Source organism: Sciurus carolinensis, chromosome 4 (genome assembly GCF_902686445.1).
Source record: "Sciurus carolinensis chromosome 4, mSciCar1.2, whole genome shotgun sequence".
In the NCBI taxonomy this organism is placed as follows: Eukaryota; Metazoa; Chordata; class Mammalia; order Rodentia; family Sciuridae; genus Sciurus; species Sciurus carolinensis.
In genome coordinates, this window is record NC_062216.1 from 173,834,830 (window position 1) to 173,857,420 (window position 22,591).

Consider the following 22,591-nt stretch of genomic DNA (forward strand, 5'->3'; position numbering starts at 1 on the left):
GTAAACCTAGTAAGTTTGTTGTTCAAGAATTACCTTTTGCATCTGTAGTTCTAGCTACTTGGGAGGTTGACCCAAGAGGATAAATTGAACTCATAAATTTGAGATCAGCTGGGTGATATTTTCACATCTTGTCTTAAAGAGAAATAGAGAGCTGGTGATGTAGCTGGGATAGAGCACTTGCCTGGTGTGTGAGGCCCTGGGTTCCATCTCCAACAGTGTGCGTGTGCACACACTCTTTCAACTAGAATTTCCCCATGTGTTCCATTAAAAAAATGAATAAAAAGGATTCTGCTCATTTAGTAGCTCTGGGATTTGGGCATGTGTCCTGTTTGATTCCTGAATAGGCCCCATTCCTAGACTCCACATCTGTATCACTTTGACTTTCAAACCTGGCCTTCTACCAGACTCTGCTTTTGAATTCCATCTGTCCCCTTTGCTTAGATTCATCTCTAGAGATGATATGTCTTGGCTTTGTCTTTATGACTGTGATGACTGTGACCTACTCCTGATCACTTGTCTTCCAACTTGGCACTGGCCTCCCCTCTAAACCCCTGCCTCATTTTTGGCCAAATCGTGTTCTCTAATCTAGTGCATGGCTGAGATTTAACATCTATGATCTCAAATCTGGTCTGTTCAAAACCAATTATAAACTTATGCTGCAAACTGGCTCACTCCCTCCTTTCATGCTTCTGTTGGTGGCACCAGTAATCTTTTGCTTAGCCAGTCTTGCAGGCTTCAGGTCATTCAAAGTTTTACTACTTCTTCCAAGTCAGCAGTTAGGAAAGCCTACAGTAAACTATGGGGAAGGACTGCATCTAAATTGCTAAGGTGTTATAATCACATCTGATCAGTCACTGTCAATTTTTTCTGGCAAACTTTGTTTTCCCTTCCTTTCTGCTTCTATCATTTTAGTATCTGTCTTCACTGATTTTTTTTTTTTTTTTTTTTTTTTTTTTTTTTTGCAGTACCAGGAATTGAACCCAGGAATGTTCTACTTCTGAATTACACCCCAGACCTTAAAACTTTTTTATTTTGAGACAGGGTCTTGCTAAGTTGCCCAGGTGGGCCTCAAACTTGCAATCCCTGTCTCAGGCTCCCCAGTAGCTGGGATTACAGGCATGCATCACTTTGCCCAGCTTCATTCACTGATTCATGCAATAAGCCAGACTGATTCGTAGAGAACCTCCAAGGTCCCCAATGCTCTGGAGAGGACCTAAGAGTGTATTTGAAGTTCATCTCTGGGGCTGTCCTGAGCTCCACTAGTAGATGATTCCAGGAGAGTTCTTGAGGCTGTCAGTAAAGGATCCTTATAAAGTCACCACCATACAGATCTCTGGAAATTCATGGAGTTTGTATAGAAACAGAATTCGAGGAGAGTTTTTAAAGCTATGCCTCAAAGGATGTGGAAGTGGCAAAAGGGGAACACCTGAGATCCTGCAGTTGTCATTCATTTTTCAAGCATTCATGGAAGGCTTACTGTGTGAGGTGTTGAGGCTGTTGTTGTGGATAAGATTAGGATAAGGCACAGACCATACTCGGCAGTATCTTACAAACTAAATGTGGACAGATATAAAAATGTGGTCAGGTAGATTTTGCAGGGTATGCAGAGTTGTGGAAGGCTTTGCTCTTAGAGAGCAGGTATAAAAGTTGAGTGTTATGAGAGTTAACAGAGCCTCTCATGCTGCTGTGTAGTCCTGAGGACATGGCTGGCATATGATTGAAATTATGAATATAAAGTACCTTAGTGTGACACCTGGCAAGGAGCAAGTACTAAATCGATTTTACTTATCAATAGATGAAGAGGCATGGAAAAATCTTTTTTTTTTTTTGGGTACTAGGGACTGAACATGGGAGCACTTAACCACTGTGCCATATCCCCAGCCCTTTCTATTTTTCTAAAATTTTGAGACAGGGCCTCCAGAAGTTGCTGAGACAGAATTTTTACCTTGCCATCTTTCTCTGCCTCAGCTTCCCCAGCCACTGGAATTACAAGTGAAGGTCACAGTTAATCAGAGAACATAATTAGGAGCTGAGGGTGTAACTCAATGGTAGTGTGTTTTCACATGCAGGAGGCCCAAAAAGAATAAAATGTGATTTGTTTCTAAAGAAAACCGATGGCGTTTCCTGGAGCTCCCAAATGTTATACTAAAGTTCACCTATATGGGGGAAACAACAAAACTCCAGCCTGAAAGCCAGATCCCTCTGTCTTTGGTTTAAGGCCATAGAAATACAATGCAAAACTATTCACAACTTCAACTTTTCTGGTAGTGACATTGAAAAAAAAAAAAAAAAAGAAAGAAAGTAAAAAACAGTTGGGTGCAGTGGTGCGTACCTATAATCCCACCGACTACAGAGATGGTCTCAAAATAAAAATATAATAAGAGCTGACAGCTCTGTGGTAGAGTTCCTAGGTACAATCTCCAGAAGGGGAAAAAAAAAAAAAAAAGTAAAAACCCGCGAAAGTGATTTTTAACAACGCATTCTATCACCCCCAACATATCCAAATATTATCATTCAACATGCAAATCGACATAAAAATTATTATTTTCACACCAAGCCACTGGAGTCCCGTACGTATTTCACCCTTAAAACACATCCCGGGCTGGGGCTGTGGCTCAGTGGCAGAGAGCTTGCCTAGCATGTGTGAGGCACTGGGTTCGCTCCTCGGCACCACATAAAAACAAACAAATAGAAGGCCTTCTGTCCACTTAAAACTACAAACAAACAAAAAGCAAAAATACATTCCAGTGCGCGCGGCCTGTGGCTCAAAGCGGTCGAGTTCCGGCTTCAGGCTCCTCAGTGCTCATTCTTCGGCTGAAGCTGGCCCGCTGCCTCGGACACGCTCCACGTCACTTCGTGGTTGTGTCCCCCGCCCCGCCGCATGGTAAACGCGCTTGTCCTCAGCATTTGCTGACGTCCACTCGTGCACGTCGATGCGGCGCGGAGCACTCCTGCAGCCGAGTTCTGCTTTCCAAGCGCCAAGCGGCCGTCGGGTCCAGAAGGGGCCTTGCTGCTTTTGTTGTAGGGACAGTTTTTAGAAGGCTCTCAAATAACGAACAGGGGACGGACACCCGGCCGACTCCGCTGTGCGAGTGCTGCGCTCGGGTCAGCGGGCCGGAGCCTCCCTGACAGCCACTCAGCCACCTACGCGTCCGCGGCCACGCCGGTGACGCCCTCACCTCCTGTCGTCGCGCTGTAATGCCGTCACGCGCCGCCTGGACGGAGGCGGGACTTCCGGGCGCGCGGAGCCACAACTTCCGCTGGGAGGCGGAAGAACCTCTCGGCTGTACGCTCGGGAGTCCCGGGAGCGCTCAGGGACCGCTTGGGTTACGGGAAAGGGCTGCCGGGGGCGGACCGGCCACACTTGGGGTGTCGGGGCTGCGGGCGTGAGGGATGAGGAGGGACCATGGCCAGCGACGGGGCCAGGAAGCAGTTCTGGAAACGCAGCAACAGCAAGGTCCCGGGCAGGTGGGTGTGACGGGGAGGGCCGGGTCGGGTCAGGGGTCAGAGGTCAGGTGCCGCGTCGACTTGCGGGGCTGCGGTTGGAGTCAGGGTCTGGGGAGGGGACCCCGCGGGGTCCCGAAGACCCCTGTGGCCGCCGTGAGAGCGGGCCGCGGGCCGACCGGGAAGGCAGGCGCCGGCGTGGGTCCCTCTCGAGCCCGCCGCGCTTGTGCCGACTTGTGGCTCCCGGGAAGCCGGGCGGCTGGCTCGGCTCGCGTCCCCAGCGAGGGCGCGCTGGGACCCAGGCCGGGGCGAGCGTTTGGCCGGCGCCAAGGGCCTCCTGGCTGCCCTCCTCTGCGGCCCTGGCCTCGAGCGGGGAAGAGCGTTGGAGGCGCCCTGTAAATCCCACCTTCCCACTTTCTGGCCTCTGAACCAATTCCAGTGCCGTGTCAGCCGCAGGAAGCAAGTTACAGTATAAAAAAAATGAACACCCGGGTGTACCTTGGAAGTCGCACAGCTTCAGAGTCCTCCGGCGTGGCCGAGTCCCGCAGGGCCCTGGGGAAGGCGACGTTACCTGAAAAATACCTTGGGTGAAGTCAGCCATCGGTGAGAACAGATCAGACAAGCGCTGCAAGGTTTCACAGCACCTTGTTCCAACCTGAAACTAAAGCCTGAGATACTGAAAATTAAGAATTGTGATATTAAAATAAGTAGAATCCTCAAAAGCACAGTAAACTGACCTGTGCTCCTTTGTTTCATAGTAGACCCCATTGTGTAAGTTTTAGAATTGTGAACTTCTGCATTCACTTCATCCGCTCAGAGAAGCTTACGTTTCAGAGTGGTGGGGAGTTAGCCGGGAGTTAGATTGCTCAGACACAGTGACTTGAAGGGAGTCATCAGAGGTGGCCAGAGTCCCTATTTTACTCTGCTAGTATTTGGCTTGATTGAACAATATGAATTTTCATCAAAACCAATATCAGGGTCCAAAATGAGGTGGAGATTCTGGAATAGTAGTGTATAGGAAGTCCCAGTAGTGACAGGGCAAAGGATCCCATAGCACTGTAACTTGTTTGTGTTGCTTTCAGGTCTTGAGGTTTTGGTTCCCCTTCATCCAGAGCCTTCTAATTAGTTAAAAAAAATTTTTTTTTGTCTTATAGTTGTTGATGGACCTTTATTTTATTTATATGTAGTGCTGAGAATTAAACCCAGTGCCTCACACATGCTAGGCAAGTGCTCCATCATTGAGCCCCAGCCCCAGCCCTCTAATTAGTTCTTAACTATCAAATGAGAAATAAGACTAATAGAACTGCTGTATAGAGTTAAAACAGTGAATAAACCTTTGGATTGAAGACTGTGTCTCTTGGTAGTTTGTCTTTGTACTGAGTTGAATGGTGTCTTAAGTTCATGTCTGTCTTTAACCTATGAGTGTGACCTTATATGTAAATGGGGTCTTGGCAAAAGTAATAAAGAAGATGAGGTCATCCTGGATTTGGCTCTAATCCAAAGACCAGTGGCCTCATAAGAAAAGGAAAATTTGTACGTAGACACAAGAGATATAAGGAAGGTGGCCATGTGAATATGGAAATAGAGATTAAAGCCATGTGTTTACAACCAATGAGAGCCAGGGATGACTGGCGACCATCAGAAGCTAGAAGTGACTGAGAAGGATACTCCCTTGGAGACTTCATGGAGACCATGACCCTGCTGACACTTCAGTTTCACAATTCTGGTCTGCAGAACTGACAGTAAATGACTGTTACTTTACGCCACTGAATTTGTGGTGATTTGTTATGGTAGCCAAGGAAACTATTAATAGTCCCAAGTTTCTTTTGTGAAAGTGGCATTAACCAGCCTTGGAGTTTGGTGCTGTGCTGTGTCTTAGGCCCTTTTGAGAGCAGCTCCCAGGTGTTAGAGGTTGTCACTGAAGAGGGCAAGACAAATGGCAGAGGCTGGGCCCACCAGAGAGGCCTGCCCAGCCTCTGGGTTGCTTTCCATCCTGTGGCCCTCACCCGTGATAGACTGAACTCTCCATGAAGGAGAATTTTTGATGGTGTGTTGTTTCTATCAGTAAGTGGTGGTGGTCGTCACTGCCCACCCCGTGGGTCTTCACCTATACCAGTGCAGTGCCAGCAGAGCTGCTAACTAGGCTCTTGTGGCTTTGACAGTGGTTCCCATGATAACCTCCAACAGGGAAACTAAGGAGGGAAGCTACACCTACTTTAGCATACCATACTCGACTGCGGAGGGACCTCTATATGGCATACCCTTAACTATGCCCTGATGTGTGTCTTATGTTCATCAGGCACTCCGTTTGCCAGGTCCTATTCTTGGTGCTTCACAAGTGTTCCGTCGACCTTTGTTTTGTAGTTTGTAAAACACTCCTTTGTCCTGAGGCAGGAGGGTTTAAAGCCCATTGGTAATTTCTCCTGTAGTGCTGTGCCACGAATGGACGTTTTACATGACGTCTAAGGCCCTTTACAACCTCATCACTACTCGAGTGTTTAGTCACATCTCCTACCCAGCCTTTCTTTGAACTTTGCTCTAGCAGTGCTAATGGGCTTCTGGGTTCTTTGTTCCATGCTGTTCAGTGCCTCTCACTTTTGTGCTCTTCCCTCCTCTTTGCCTGGCTTGCTTTTTTTATTTTTCAAAATTCACCTGTAGCATGCCTCTTTATGAAGCTTTGCCTGTTGATATGCAGCTTGAACTTGGGTATTTTATGAACTACCTTTTTTGCCAGGCAGTGAACTCTGCAAGTTTAGGGAGTGTGCCTCATCTTTCGTTGTTAGGTACTGAGTGATGGTGGTTCATCCAGACCCTCTTCCACATGGGTCTGAAGAGAATAAGTGATTTGGTCAAGTCATATGCTGCGTGAGAGTTGATCTTATTGATAAACCCTGTTCTGTGCACACCCTGGTCTTTGGTTATATATTCGAGACTTTCTTTTTCCCCTGAAATTTCTTTTTGTCTGAGCCTTTCTTAGAAATATCCTTTCTGGTTGAGGCAGCAAGTGTGGTCTGGTAGAAAGACCTCTGAGTAGGAGTTGGGTGGTTCTTTGCTTTCTCTTTCTGTTAACTGTTCACCAAATCTTGTCACCCTGAAGCCATTGGTTTCTGCATTTATAACGTGAGAGGATTGTATGAGACCTGTGTGGCTGTGGTGACCAGGGGAAGATTTGTTTGGTTAGGTGGAGTTTCTTTGGTGAGAAAAGGAAGAGGCCTCTTGGACTAGTTTTGAGAGTTTGATCTGTCATTTATCCAGTATTTATTTGACCCATGCTCTGTGCCTGAACTGGCTCCAGGCGTGAGGGTTACATCAGTGAAGAGAAAGGTCTGTGCTTTCACCGAGCTCAAGGATGTGGAAGAGCAGAGGATTGGTAATCATGAGAGAGTTTCACTGTTGGGAGTGATAACTACTGCCAAAATGTGGGGCAGGGGAGGCGGGTAGGTAGCTTAGAGGCAGGTGCCCCAGGGAGACTTTCATGGTGATAAAGTACCCAGGGACCTCCTCACTGAGAAGATGCCATTTGAGTAAAGATTTGGAGGAGGTGAGAGAAAACCCCCTGGGCAGCTGAGAGAAGAGCAGTTCAGGCAGAGGGGTGAGCAGGTGCTCAGAACTGGCCCAGGCGTGAGGCTGGCATGCTTGAGGAGGAGCAAGGGACCAGTGTGACTACAGCCAGTCATGTGGTCACAGTAAAGACATGGGCTGTTGTTTGTCCATCCTGAAGGGGCAAGGGGCTTGTGAGGCTTGAGCAGAGGTGTGGCATGAACTGCCTTCAGTGTAGCAGATGACCGGCTGCTCCATTGAGACGGAGGTGTGGGGGGAGCAAGGGCAAAAGCATGGAGACCAGGTAGGAGGCCCTCGCAGACCTCTTGTGAGACCTGGCGGAGGCTTGACTGGAGAGGCAGAGGTGTGGTCTGAGTCAGGAGCTCTGGTCTCTGCTTCTCTGAGGCGTTCTTTCTTGGGCCGTGGGCTCACTTGGTCTTTGAAGGCTGTTGCTTTCTGCAGTTGCATTTGGAATTCCTGCCACATTTGGAATGCCAAGACAAATGCCCACATGCTGGGCTTGCGAACACAAGCAGCCTTTCAGTGAGGCTGTGGTGTTGGTTGTTTTAGCATGGCTCTGCTGACAGGAGGGTGTGCCGCACTGTGACGTTTGTAAGGCGATGTGGCAAGAAAGTCCCAGCCTGACGTCGGCAAGGTCATGGTGCTTGGGATACAGCTGGAGCAGAGGAACTGTCTAAGTGCATGGCTCTGTCACCAGGAATCTGAGCAAATGGGACAGTCAGCTCAGCAGGCCAGTGTCAGTCACCCGCTGAAGGAGAGGTGTTGGGGGATAATGAAGTCATTCAGACGTGGTGAACACCTTTGAGGTCCCAGCGACTATGCTGAATGTGGGCAAGGAGACATGACCGGGGGAGGTCAGAGGAGCAGGGGTGGCAGGCACGCAGGTGTGGATGCTGGCCATTGTGCTCTGGAAGGCAGCAATCTGAGCATGCTGTCATAAGAGCAGGATCCTGTGTGGGTGGATGTTGTGTCCTCCCCGAGCACACATCCTGCTTGATAAGGCCTGGAAGCAAGGCAGGAGCCAGGCTGCCTGAGAGTCCTGCTGCAGGGAGGAGTGGGCAGGCTCACACATTCACTGACAGGTGCAGGTGCAGGTTCTGGGCTGAGGGACAGGAATGTGGTGGGCAGATTCACAGCTCCCCAGAGGGGTCTGCTTCCTCATCCCTGGAACTGTGAGTATGTTTTTTTATACCACAAAGGGGAATTGAGGTTGCCAGTTACCTGAGCTTGACATGATAGGCTTGTGTGGAACCACTGGTGGCCCCATGTAACCATATGGACTCCTGAAAGTAGCCAGAGGGATTCAAGGTGATGTAGCTTGATCCGTAGTTGCTGGCCTTGCATGTGGAGGGTGGGGTCACGAGCCACAGAATATGGCGCCTTTAGAAACTGGGACCGGCCTTCTGCTGTCAGTAAGGAGATCCCAGGAGATCCTACGACTGTAAGAAACTGAGTTCTGCCCACAGCCAGAATGAGCAGGAAAGGGCTTCTTCCTTTGAGCTTCCAGGAAGGAAGGCAGCTGACTGACTCCTAGACTTTAGCTGGTGACATCCGTTTGGACTTCTGACTCTACAACTTTAAGATAGTATGTGTGCTGTGGTGGGGAGTGTGCTGAGGGGTGCCTGAGGGGAAGGAATTGCAGGTGGCCCTCAGCACTTCCCTCAGTAGAACCCTGCTCTTGAATGTGGGCAGGAGGCCTTGGTTAGTGGCCAGGAGTCTGCTGGATGAGCTCTGCAGGGTGCCCTCAGTTCCAGGTGACAGGAGGTGGTTGGAGGTTCGGCCCAGGAGCCGAACAGAGGTGCCTGCCGAACAGAGGTGCCTGCCGTCTCTCTTGTCAGATGCTTAGCTGTGGCCTGGGACCCGCCCGCTCTCCTTCCTATGTTCTTTTGGCTCGTTATGTCCTGCTTGTGGGTGTGAAGTGGCTGTTTATTGGGGAAGAGCCCTCACTGCTGATATCCATGTTTTAGAGCCCAGGAACCCTGGAGTGTGTCCTGGCAGGGACTCTGTTTTGGGTGGGGAGTTGGGTTTGTCTCCTTGTCCCTTTGTGTGCTGTGGTCTTGGAAGCACTGTGAGTGAGTTTTCACCATGGTCCTAGTTCCTTTTACTTATTTTTCTCCTCACTGGTCACTTTTCATGTAACTAAATGTCTCAGAGACATTGTAAGACTAATTTAAGGTGAATCATATTTTTCCTTTTACACATTTGTTTAATACAGCAAATTTATATTCTTGGTAATTTAATCTTTATTTGTTTGAACCCAGTGGTGCTTTACCACTGAGCTACATTCCTGCTCCCCCTGCCTCCCTTTTTTTTTTTTTTAAATTTTGAGACAGGGTCTTGCTGAGTTGCTGAGGCTGGCCTTGAACTTGTGATCCTCCTGTCTCAACCTCCAGAGTTGCTGGGATTATAAGTGGACATCACTGTGCTGGTTCTTGTTAATTTTAAATGAAGACAAGCATGATTTAAAATAATAAATCCTTGATGATTTATTTGTTTATTAAATCATGAGGGTAGCAAGTGGTATCTTATCCTTGCAGATTGTTAGGGAAAGGTCAGGCCGTGGTGGAACAAAGAGAATATAGTCTGACTTGTCTCTTTTCCTTTTCCCCAGATCACTGTGGTTCGCCTGGCCCATGTGCAGCCAGGAGGAGTGCAGTGGTGACTGGACAGGGCTGTCTTGGCTCTGGGGCCAACACGTGACACCCACCCACTCCTCTGGCAGGTTCAGTCTTCTGCTGCTCTCTGGCTTGCTGTGTCAGGACTACCCAGGTGCCGCGAGAGCTCAAATGCCTGCTGGGAGGTGGTGGGAAAGGCAGAGTTACTTCTGCCAGAAGGGCTCTAGGGAACCTGGCTAGCAAGCTCACCTGGGCGGGCAGGCTGCCAGCTTATCCCTAAGGCAGTGCTGCCCCTTGCCCTGCTAAGAGCCATGCAGGGTGGTTACAATCTATATGATTTTTTAAAATGGGGGCAGGCAAAGGGCAGGGCTGTAGTTAACATGGCTGCAGTTGGATCTCACTCATTAAGGCTAACGCTGTATTCTGACAGTGGAGCGGTGCACTTTCTATTTCCCGTGCTAGTCAGCCTAGATACCTGCCTTGTCCAGGCCTGCTCTGGGCAGCCCTTTTGATGCAACAGGGTCCTGGAACAGATACTGGTGTCCTGCTATCAAGAGAGTGAGGGGTGGAGGACCTGAGCGTCACTGTTTGGCCCTGGGAGCGGGAATGACTGAGCACATGCTTCTGTCTTGAGGACTCCCGGGAGAGGTCTGTGCAGGGCAGGTCCAGGGCAGGTGCTCTGTGCTGCGCTCATGGTGTGGAGACAAGCCCAAAAGGGCCTGGCTGTGGAGGACACCTTGTTCTAGTGATTGTGTAGTGCTTGCCTTGGGCCATTGCTCACAGCAGCCGCAATGGGGAAGGGGACCATGGATTCCCTGTCTTACAGATGAGGAAGTAGATTTGAAAGCTGAGTCATTTGCTCAGTCATTCAGTTTGTGAGAGAGCCTGGACTTGAATCCAAGGAGTCAGTGTCCATAGTCTGTGCCTTTGCTGTCCTTCTCAGGGCCTAGAGACCAAACACCACACAAGACAGTGCGAGGCTGCCTCTCTGGGGGTTCTTCTGGGGCAAGGTGAGCAGCTTCTTCTAGGTTCATCTTGGTGCCCTTTGCAGAGAGGAGGAAGAGGTGTCAGAGCCCTGAGTGGGTGGGGAGGGAGCAGGGCTGCTGTGCTCTTCCCGTTTTTTGGGACCCGTGCTATGGGAGACTTGTTTTGAGTATTCCCAGCCTTCTTGTCTCCCTTTCTGAAATGTTATTTCCATTTTCCTGGGGATTAGTATGAGAATGCCACCCCAAGTGCTAAGGGTCACGATGGGGCACTTAACACGTGATGTGCTCAACTGGTTAGAGCAGCTGCATGTTCAGACTGAGGGCCGAGGATGCTCTTGGACCTGCGGACCAGGTGCAGGCAGAGCCAGCGTTATGGGGATCCCCTTCCATGACTGCCTGCCTCCCTGCTTGGGCTGCAGTGAGGGAGCTGAGTTTCTGCCCCAGGCCCATGCTCCGTGGTGAATGGGGCTTGCCTGCACTGGCCCACCCGTCCAAGGCAGAGGCCTTTCTGGCTCTGTGGCCTCCCGTGTGTCTGGGCATCTGAAAGCATTTGCTCTGTCCCCCATGTTTCTTCCCAGGTGTTCTTGCTTGCTTCAGGGTTCACTCTCCCAGGTTGGATGCCAGATGGATATTGTGCCCTGGCTTGTGGTAGGACTCCCATCTTTCTTCTTGGCACGCTGTGCCAGAGGCCAGACCCGTGGTAGAGCTCCTCAGTGTGCCCTGAGCCGCAGCTGCTTCTCCCCTGGTGTGCTTTTCCAGCTGCATCGATGGAGAGACAAACCTTGCCAGTCTCTCTCCCCTGGATGAGAGATGAGCCCTCGGCAGGGTGGGTTGGGGCATGTCATGGGCCCAGAGGCAGAGCAAAGGACTGGGTCTTGGAGAGAGGAGGAATCCCTCCCTGTCATTGTGGACGTCAGAGGCTGGGGCAGCCCCTGAGAGTGTGCAGTCCATGGCTTCCATTGTCTTCATGGAATGTATTTGCATGTGGCCAGCCAGCAAGTGGGTGGGCCTCCCCACAAACTGGCCCTTGAGTCAGGAAAAGGGAGCACTGTCTTGCTTCTTTCAGTTGAGGTGGAGTCTGGGAGGAAGACCGGTTAGGAGCGTCAACCACAGTTTTGTAGGACCTATGCCGATAGTTTCCTCCTCCTGTCAGGGCTTGGGACTGGCTTTTGTGGTGGTGGGGGACCCTGGTGCAGTCAGTGTTCTCAGGTGCACTGTGACCCTTGTACAGCGACTGCTGCTTCATGCAGTGGTTCTTAAAGAAACATTGATGTGGCGCCCTGTTTTGTTTTCTCTTTGAATTAATCCTTGGCTTGGTTAATTTTCCGTATCAAACTGGTCACCAGAGCCTGGGTAGCATTTTCTGTGTCAGCCAGATGGGCTTTCCTAACTCATCATGACCTGGCTCTGGTACAATGGGCCAAACGCAGAAGCACAGGAACTTTTAAGAGATGTTATCTGGTTATATTTATTATGAGGGATGTACTGTGTTTTTGAAAAATTTCTTCAAAGAAAAGCTCCCTAGTCATTCAAACGTTTGCATTGTAAAAAAGAGAGACCGCACCAAGCAGTCTCTGGATGCCCTCTGTGCACACTGGGCCCTGGGGTGTGCAGAGGAGGCAGAGATGCCAGCAGGTACTTCTACCCCAGGGGAGCTTGTGGTCAGCATGGCAGTGGTGGGAGGAAATACTGTGAATGAGGTAACATCGTCTTTCCCTTCGGGCTCTTGTCTGGAATATTCTGTAGACAGGGGCTGGGCAGGACCTTCTTGGCTTTGGAAGGGTGTGAACCCAGGTGGGATTGAGGAAAAGTCTTATGGGACAGCTCCGTAAGAACAGAGGAGCCTGGCGTCAGGGACGAGGGCAGACTGTGTGGACGGCAGGCAGGGAGGGGTCAGTTGCTTAGAGTGGTGTGCTTGGGAGTTTAGACTGGAAGCTGTTTTGTGTTTGCAGCTGGGGAAGGTTCTGAGCAGGGACAGTCTGATCTGAACTCAAGGACACTTAACCACTGAGCTATACCCCCAGCCCTATTTTGTATTTTATTGAGAGACAGGGTCTCACTGAGTTGTTTAGTGTCTCGCTTTTGTTGAGCCTGGCTTTGAACTCGTGATCCTCCTGTCTTAGCCTCCCGAGCTGCTGGAATTATAGGTGTGCACCACTGCGCCTGGCATCTTGTGCTCTTACTGTGTGCGAGGCTGAGGCTCACTCAGGTCAAGGGGACAGACCAGACTCATGTGGCCTAGGTAGGACAAGGCCAAGCTGGGATCCAGGATGAGATCCATGGCCATGGGGAAAAGCAGAGTGAGAGGAAGTGAGGGTCATGGTTGAGGGGAAAAGGGGTCAAAGGGTAGAGGGGTAGAGGAGGTGAGGCCCATGGCTGAGGGGAATAAGGAGGTGAGAGCAGGTGAGGGCCATGGCCCAGCTGAGGAGGGGAGTGAGAGGAGGGGACTGTTGGAGTGGTGACAGTTCAGTTTACCCAGCAGCATTTATTACAGATTGTGTGTCCTGCATTGAAGAAGGTGACGACTGGGAGTGTGCATATGAGCCAGAGAGGGACAGGAGAGCACGTGCAGCCCTGGCAGGGAGCCTGAGAGGTGCTGAGTTCTTTCTTAGGGCCTTGAAGGATCGTAGGCCATGAGTGGCTTTCCCTGACTGGCACAGGAGGTCAGGGCTGATGCCAGAGCTGGAGGCAGCTGGGGACTGTTGCAGTTCCTCCATGGGCTGAGGGTGGGCCTGGGTTTGGGCTGACAAGGGAAGGTTCCGGGGCATCTTGGGAGACGTGGAGACCGACTGTGGTGGGGTGCTTCCTCTGGGAGACACCATGGTCCTTAGGCTTTGTGCTTTGCTGTTCATGGAGCTTAAGTTGTGGAGAGAATGGAAATGTGGCCAGGGTGAGAGGAGATGGAATGATGGTCCAGGGCAGTGGGACTGTTGGAGTTCAGTTGCCAGAACCTGGCCCATGAAGAGCTAGGAGGCCACTGGATGGAGGTGGCGCCTGGGGGAGGTGTTAGGCAGGATGAGCACTGTCTTGACCCTGCAGGGCTAGTGAACAGTGCCGACATTGTCCAGGGTGGGCTTTTGTGAACAGGGGCAGAGGTGACTCTCGTGGTGGACCTGTTAGTGTGGGCTGGTTAGTTGGTGGCTGAGCTGGCAATGGTTCCAACTGGAGGCCCTTGTTTGAAAGTCATTTTCCTGGAGCTGGTTGAGGATCAGGAGAGAGCATGACAGGAGGACTGGGGACTGGGCTTTGTGGGTAGAGCCTGCAGGTGTCCTGGACAGACCCACACTGTCACTGGCTCAGTAATTGCCCAGGTGCTCGTGGACTCTCAGTGCTCTGGTGCGCATGGCCCAGGGGACACCAGATCACCGGGAGCCGAGGACAGGGGGATGTTATTGCCAGGCAGAGTGGTGAGGGTATTAGTGGAGGGACAGCCCTGATGACCCTCTTCAGTTGTGTCCCTGGGGCCACATCTTTTCTGCAGTTAACACACATGAATTTCAGATCATGCTGTGGGCGGAGGGGACTGTTGGAATGGTGGTGTTTTGGTATATTTTTCTCCAAAGCCCTCTCAAGTTAATTTCCTTGGAAAAGTTAGTTCTTATAAATCTGGGGAGCATCACTATGTGTTAGGATGAACCTGATGGTAAATCATTTTCTAATTTAGTTCATAATTCAGAAAATTGCTTTTGAACCCAGAGGGGGCAGTGAGTAGTGGCCACGCTTGGGGCTGAGAGGTGGCAGAGCCTGAACCATAGCTGGCTAGGTGATTGGCTTGTTTACTTTCTGTATGTGAAACATGGAGGCAGTCATTGCTCTCATTGTGTCATGCTCAGGACACTCAACACCTCTCTTCTCCGTCTTCACTGTTGACTCACCCCTGTCTTTGCCAGCTGCCGCTGAATTTGCAGACACAGCTGTCTGGTCTGTACTGCCAGTTTTGTTTTCAAGGCCAGTACCTTGGAGCAGGGCTCCAGATTCAAGCCCAAATCTCTCAAGGACCCTGGGGTGCCTCCTGCTGTTGCCAACTCAGTGGTCTCCTGGCTCCTGCAAGTGCCCTGAGACCAGGCTGTCACTTGTGTGCTGTTTTCCTTCTGGCACCAGCACTGGGCATGGCAGGGCACAGCGTCTGCCGAGTGACTCCGTGAAGGTGTTGTAGGAAATGTGTCTCATGGTGCAAGGGAAGCCCATGCCAGGAAACTTGGCTGCCCACGGGAACTTTTCGGAAAGGATTGGATTCCGAGTTTTTTCTTCTTTTAGACGTCGCTGTCTGAGATACAGTGGGTCTGGACTGGTGGTATTGCTCTCAAGGCCTTTCGGTGTTTCCTGCCGACGGTGCCTGTCCTCCTGCAGACCTGCCTCCCTGGAGCCACCCTCCACTTTTGCATGATGCCTTCCCACCTGTTCTTTGTCCACTTCTTGGCTTCCTAGTGGTGGCATTAAATGGAGTTTCTTTGTGTGAAAGGTAAGTGAGCCTTGTCATGAACCCCAGGGGCCGTCTGGGAGGGTCCTCTTCAGGAGACAGTGCCCTGGGCGTCTGGCTGCCTCCTCAGGTCTGGATCATTCCACTTCACCTGGACTGTGTATGTCACAGCTTGGAACCTTCATTCGTTTACTTGTTCATTTCTTCCACCTGAGAGTCTCCTTCCTGGCCGCACAGTGGGGATCACCAGAATGGCCCCTCCTGTTGCTCGCTGGTACCAGATCAGTCCTGAAGTTTCCATTTTCTTAGTTTGGGGGATGATAAAGTTTCTGTCATTTTCACATGAAGCATGCTGAAATTTTTACTTCTGTGGTGACACCATTAGGAACTTTAGTTATTCAGGATGGGGAGAGGTTTAGTGGGTGACAGTGTTCAGCCAGGTGCTCAGTGTGGAGGAGCCTTGCTTACCTGGCCTCTGCCTGCATGGCCTCCTGACGTTCCTGGACTCAGTGCAGTCAGGGAGGAGGCCTTTGTCCCTCCCTTTCCTTCCCTCATCTGTCACATCTGTTCATATAGAGATGTCACTTACATACCATGCAGTTCACCTATTTGAAATGTTCAATTTAAGTGTGCTCACAGTTATGAAATCATTATCATAATCAATTTTAGAACAGTTCATCACTCCCCATCCCCTCGTCCCTAGGAACCACTCATTACCGTCTCTATGGTTTTACCTGTCCTGGGTGTGCATAGAAATGGGGTCATACCATATGTGTTGGCATAATATTCTCAAGGTTCCATGCTGTAGTATACAGCAGGACAGGTGCTCCTGACCGCCAGTGAGATTATGTGCTGATAAGCACCTTGTAAGTGGACAGTGTCCTTCAGGTGGAAGAGAAGTTGACACCTCTGATCTCCCACCCTTCTGGCTTAACTGCAGAATGCATTGCAGAGCATTGTGATCTGCGTGATCTTGGCCTGATGGAGAGCTGCAGTCACTGACACCGCCCAGTGCTGAGGGAGGCATTTTATGTGCATATCTAACCTGGGAGAAGATCAGAAGTATGCTTTCTGCTTGAGTATGTGTTACTTTCACGCCATTGTAGATTTGAAAATTGAAGTTGAATTATCAGGAAGTGGGGACCATCAGTGCTTTGTTCCTTTTATGACCTGATATTCCACTGTGTGGATAGGCCATGGTTTGCTTACCCGTTCTTCAGCCAGTGGACATTGGACATGTCCACTTTTTTGGTGCTTATGAACAGGGCTATACGGGTTCTTGTGTGGACATGTATCACTTTTCCGGGGTGCATACCTTGGAGGGGAGCTGTGGATTGTGTGGTGACTGTTCAGCTTTGAGGAGCTGCCAGGCTTCTTCCTACGTGGCTGCACCATTTTTCATCTCACCGGTGGCCAGAGGCCAGGGCTCCTGTTTCTCTGCATTCTCGAGGCAGTATTTACCTCTCTGTTCAAAATTTTGCCATCCTGCTGGGGTGAAGTGGTGTCTCACTGTGTTTTTTTTGGGGGTACCAGGGATTGAACTTAGGGGCACTAAACCCCTGAGTCACATCCCCAGCCCTTGTTTGTATTTTATTTAGAGACAGGGTCTCACTTAGTTGCTTAGTGCCTCGCTTTTGCTGAGGCTGGCTTTGAACTTGTGATCCTCCTGCCTCAGGCTCCCGAGCTGCTGGGATTACAGGTGTGTGCCACCGTGCTTGGCTCTCGTTTGTGTGTGTGATATTTTTTTAGTTATAAATGGATACGATACTTTTATTTCATTTATTTATTTTTATGTGGTGTTGAGGATGGAATCCAGCGCCTCAAGGATGCTAGTCAAGCGCGTCACCACTGAGCTACAGCCCCAGCCCTCATTGTGATTTTGATCTGCAGTTCTCTGATGGCTAGGGAGGTCAGGCTGATGTTTTGGCAGTCTTCTGTGTACAAGGTGAAATGAGTGGAGACTGAAGACTTTTCAGAACCCCATTATGGGGAATCCTTCCTTTTCCCGCCCTTCTGAGTAGACAGGAAAGTGCTGCAGTGGTGTTGTCTGCTGCCACAGCACGCTCACCTCCCAGGGCCTGCGTGGTCTTGACTGAGAAATACACACAGTGCTCAGGCACCCCTGCTCCAGCTTCCCGGGCCAATTTCCTTCCCCTTCCCCTTGGGTGATCACTACCTTGAATCATGCATGCAGGGGTTTTTACCACTTATGGGTGTTCAAAATTGACATATAGTATTGTACATTTACAACCCCCTCCTTTTTTTGGTAGGGAATGAACCCAGGTCCCCACCATGTGAGGTGTGTGCTCTACCCCTGAACTACATCCCAACCCCTTTTCTTTTGTTTTTTAAAAATTGAGACAGGGTATTGCTAAGCTTCCCAGACTAGTTGCAAACTTGAGATCCTCCTGTCCCAGCCTCCTGAGTAGCTGGGATTACAGGTGTGAGTCACTGTGCCTGGCTTAAAAAAAAAAAAAAATTAATAAAGGATTAATGCTGTGTGTCTTTGTGTGTGTGTGTGTGTGTGTGTGTGTGTGTGTGTGTGAATACATACATATTCAGGTTGCTTTTCTCTCCAGTGTTCTATTTATGAATTTATCTCTGTCAGTTCTGTTAGGTCTGGTTCATATTTGTTGTGGTTAGTATCCTATTATATATAGATGCATCACTTTGTTTATTCATCCTTCAGTTTGTAATGGACATCTGAATTTTTCTCAAAAAAGTCTTTTTTCTTTTTTAGTATTGCAAACTTAGCTGACTCTGTCTCCTGTACTTGTGCAGGGATTTTTTCTAGGCTTGTGTACCAGGAGGTGACATTGTATCATGTGGATCTGCTTTTCATGAAGAATCACTGAGGCTGTCTTTAAGACGGTAGAATGCTGCAGAATTTTACACCAGTATGACTTATGTAAAAAGATTGTTAGTTAATGTACTGTTTTGAAGAAAGATTTCATTATCTGAATGAGGTAGGTGGCTTAGTTGCCACTTCTTTTCAAATAACTTTATGGAAGTCTGTTTTTCTTTTTAGCTATGCAAGACCAAATAAAAATGCAGTTTTAATTAGATGAACTGAGGTTCCTCTGGTCTGAGCTTGAACTTTGTGAGAACATTTTCTGCCCAGGAAACACAAGTGGCTTGCCTATGAGGAATTAATGAGTTTCCAGCTCTGCTGGAAGGAAAAGCCTGAAGTCTCTGGTGCCGCCACAGAGGCTCTTGTGAAGATGGCATGCAAATAGTGCACTGTAGCCCAGACTGCTACTGTTGTTGAATGTGTAAATGCACTGGGAGTTACAGGAGGAGTGTGAGCATGGAGTGAAGACAGTATGCTGACAGTGAGTACACCTGGTTATCTCATTTCAGGCACATTGTTTTTCTTTTGTGTGTGTGTGAGATTCCCAACCCTTTTTGTTTTTTATTTTGACACAGGGTCTCCCTAAATTGCTGAGGGTCTCACTATGTTGCCCAGGCTGGACTTGAATGGGGCACGGCCCTTGTTTCGATCCCCAGGACCGCAAAACAAGCAAACTAATAAACAACAATAAAACCTACCAGCTACTAAGTGTTGGAGCTGAAACTTGATCCTGGACCTTTTGATTCTTAAACCTGGAAGCTTTCTGCCAGTATCACAGAGGCCTCCGACCAATTTTAGGAAAAGGACACAACAAATGTGTTGTGCTTGACCTAAACAGACAATGTGCCTTAAAAAAAATCTGTCTATCCATATGTAATTTTTTGGCATATGGCAAGTGTTTGATTCTACTCATAGATTCTGTGGTCAGAAAGTCTGGTAGGATACAGTGGGGACTGCTGCTCTGCTCTATGGTGTCCTGGGTATCACTGGGAGGACTTGAGTCAGGGCTGGAATAGGAGGCTGAGTCACTGGTCCAGTGGTGGATGTAGTTGTCAGCTGGAGCCCCAGCTGGTGGGCACCCCTGGCACTCCTCAAGCTGGTGGGTTTCCTCACAGAATGCCGACTGGGTTCTGAGAGAGAATCCAGGAAGCCAGTGGCAATTGCATTGCCTTTTATAAAGTGACAGTCTCTTCATTGAGGTCCCGCTGAAACACAGGGCACCTGTTTAAATTCACACATAATAGCATTTGCCATTTAAATTAGTAATTCAATGTTTTTAGTTTTTTCAAAGAATTGTATAGCCACAATTTTAGAACATGTTTGTCATCTGAAGTAACATTCCAACAACAAAACAAAAACAATCCCTGTGTCACCCCAGCCTCCCTTACCCTGAGCCCTGAACAACCAATAATAGATGCTCTCTCTGTAGAATTGCCTCTTCTAGACATTTCTAGTAAATGGAATCATGTGTGTTTTGATTGGTTTCTTGTACTTCTTGTTTTCAGGGTTCGTCCTTTTAGCATGTATGTTTTATAGCAAAATAATACTCATTAACACGAGTTATTTCTACCTTTTGTCGTTATGAATAAGGCTTCTGTAACATTTCTGTACAGATTTTTTTAACATAAATTTTTTAGTTGTAGGTGAATACAGTGCCTTTATTTTTATGTGGTGCTGAGGTCCAAACCCCGGGCCTCAGCGCACGCTAGACCAGTGCTCCAACACTGAGCCACAACTCAGCCCTCTGTACACAGTTTGGCATGGATGCCTTTTCCTTTGTCTTGGGTATGTAATATTGGGAGTGGAATTACTGGGTTGTAAGAAACTATATTTACTTGTTTGAGGAACTGTTAGTCTGTTCAAAGCAGCTGCACCACTTTTCACTCCCCTCAGTGACCTTTGAAGTTCCATTTTCTCTACCACCTAACAAACATGCTATTGTCTTTAAAAAAAAATTTTTTTTCCCAGTACTAGGCATTGAACCCAGGAATGTTTTACCACTGAGCTGTACCCCCAGTCCTCTCTTTTTGAGAGTAGGTCTTGCTAAGTTGCCTGGGCTGGCCTTGAACTTGAATCTTCCTGCTTCAACCTCCTCAGTCACTGTGATTACTATAGACATGTGCCACCGAGCTCAGCCCTTTGCCTCTTTCTAACATTTTTTTTTTTATTAGTGAGGTTTAAGAATTCTTCATATGTTCTTGATACAAGAACCTTTATCTGATATATGATTTGCTAAGAATTTCTCCTGTTATTTGAGTTGTTTTTCTACTTTCCTGATGGTAGCCTTTGAAGCACAAACATTTTTTAGTTTTTTATTTTTGTTGGTTTTGGTGTCATATCTAAAAAGAGATTATCTAGTGAAGATCACTCTTATATTTTTGCTGATTAAGGTTCATAGTTTTAGTTCTCTTATGTTTGGGCCACTGATTTTTTTTTTTTTTAAAGAATTGAACCATTGTATTTATTTGTTTTTATGTGGTGCTGAGGATTGAACCCAGTTCCTTACCCATGGTAAGCAAGCGCTCTACCACTGAGCCACAACCCCAGCCCCACTTGGTCACTGGTTTTGTGTTTCGTTTTGTGTGTGGTAAGAAGCAGGGATGCACCTTTATTGTTTTATATGTGGATTTGGACTTGTCCCAGCACCACTTGTTGACCAGACAGTTTTTCCTCACTGATTCGTTTTGGCACCCTTGTCAAGCCCAGGTGACTGTAAAGACAAGGATTTGAGTCTGGACTTTTAAGTTCTGTCCATTGATCTCTATTTCTCTCTCTGCCAGGACTCTACAACCTGGGTGCTGAATTGTAGTAAGTTTTGAAATCTGAAATTATTATTATTTTTCCTGATTGCTTTGGCTGTTCTTGGTCCCTTGAATTTTGCATGAGTTTCAGGATCAGTGTGTGAATTTCTGCAAAGAAGGCAGTTGGAATTTTGGTAGGGATTTCACTTGAGTCTATTGAGTTAGGGGAGTCTGGCCCTCTTAATATTCAGTCATTTGATGCATGAACATGGGATAGCTTTCTGATTATTTAGGTCTTCAATTTCTTTCAGCAATGTTTTTTAGTTCTCAAAATGTAAATTTTTGTACTTTTGTTAAATCTATTCCTAAATATTTAATTTTTTTCTGCTCTAGTGGAATTATTTTCTTAATTTCATTTTTAAATTTTTTTTTTTGCACATGTGTAGACATGCATTTGACTTGTGTGTTGATCTTGTATCCTGGAACCTTGTTTTTTTTAGTTCTAATAGATTTTTAATGAATTTCTTAGGACTTCTTAAATACAGGATTATTTTTTCTTGGGCTGGGGATGTACCTCAGTGGTAGAGCACTTGCCTCGCATGTGTGAGGCATTGGGTTCGATCCTCAGCACCACATAAAAATAAATAAAGATATTGTGTCCATCTACAGCTAAAAAATATTTACAAAAGGAGTGTATTTAAAAAAAAGCTTATTTTTTCTTGTCAGTATTACTCTAGCCCAGATACCTTTTATTTCTCACTGTATGATTTACCTGACTGGGACTTCTGGTACAATGTTGAGCAAGAGTGATGAGAACAGTTATGCTTGTCCCCTTCCTGAACTTAGGAGGAGGATCTTTAGTTCATCACCGTTAATTGGAGTGTTAGCTGTGGAGTTTGAAAATGTTCATCAGCTTGAAGATGTTACCTTCTCTTCCTGGCTAGTTGAGAATTTTTATCATGAAATGGTATCAGATTTTGTCAGATGCCTTTTCTGTACTTGTGTAGAATGATCATATGGTTTTGTCCTTTATTCTGTTAATGTGGTTTTTTATATTGATCCATTTTTGGTAGTGAAGCCAACTTGTGTTCCAGCACAGCCTTGGCCTGGACTTCCCCTGTGGGCAGAGTTTTGACTCCTAATTCCAGTTTTTCTCCCACCGGAGTCCACCCATGTTTTCTCTTTCTCCTTAGATGAATTTTGGTGATGTGCTTCCTTGGGCTTTGTCCGTTTCCTCTGAGTCCTCTAAATTGTAGGTGTATAGTTGTCCACTGTCTTCTTGTATAGTTTTAAAAAATTCCTCAGGTTAACAGTCTCCTCTTCCCTTCTGGCTTTGGTCGTTTGAGCCTCCTTCCTGCCTTTCAGTCAGTCTTGGTGAGTTTGTCCTCTGTTCTTCCTGTCGTTTTTGAGGCCTTCATTGGTGAGGAGGCCCGCAGCCAGGCTTCTGCGCCCTGCCTGCCGTCTGCCCTGGTGCTGGGCGCCTTTTCTCTGGGGCGGGGTGGGCAGGCTTCTGCCTCTGCCTGTGTCCGAGCAGCTCTGCCTCTGCCCTGGGAGTGCCTGTGCGACACTCCACTGGAGGAGTTGGTGTACTGCTGGAGCCCCCTTCACAGGCACTCAGCGAAACCCTGCAGAACAGAGTCACGCTGTACGTCTTGACGTTGCTGTGTGAAGAGCCAGCCTGAGAGAGCTGGGGTGCACAGGTGCACCTACGACAGAGCTGTGAACCTAGTGCATGGTGTGGTGACCTGTGCTGGGCCCACTCTCCGAGCACTCGCCAAGGCTAAGCACTTGCCTGGGCCTTACAGGTGCCCAGTCCAGTTGGCAGCTGGAGAAGGTAGTAGAACTGGGGAGGACTTCAACTCTGGGGTGACAGGTGTTAGGATCTGGTGGAATTGCATCTCTGGGTGGTGCTCCTATGGTTGTTTCTCATGTTGTACGTGTCATTAAGCTGACCCCGCATCCGCAGGGGTGTG

General features: G+C 48.3%; 1 protein-coding gene across 3 annotated transcripts in view; it reads left to right on the plus strand.

The window, feature by feature from the left end:
* Positions 1-3,240: 3,240 nt before the first annotated feature.
* The window catches only part of Tbc1d22a (TBC1 domain family member 22A), a 338,112-nt gene continuing 318,761 nt past the window's right edge, over positions 3,241-22,591 (plus strand). Inside the window, exon 1 of one of the 3 annotated variants that reach the window (XM_047549403.1) lies at positions 3,241-3,468. In XM_047549403.1, coding sequence (XP_047405359.1) covers positions 3,407-3,468 — 62 coding nt within the window. In that variant the 5' untranslated portion in view covers positions 3,241-3,406. The remainder of the gene's footprint in view (positions 3,469-22,591) is intronic. The other 2 variants (XM_047549401.1, XM_047549404.1) reach the window with 2 other exon arrangements.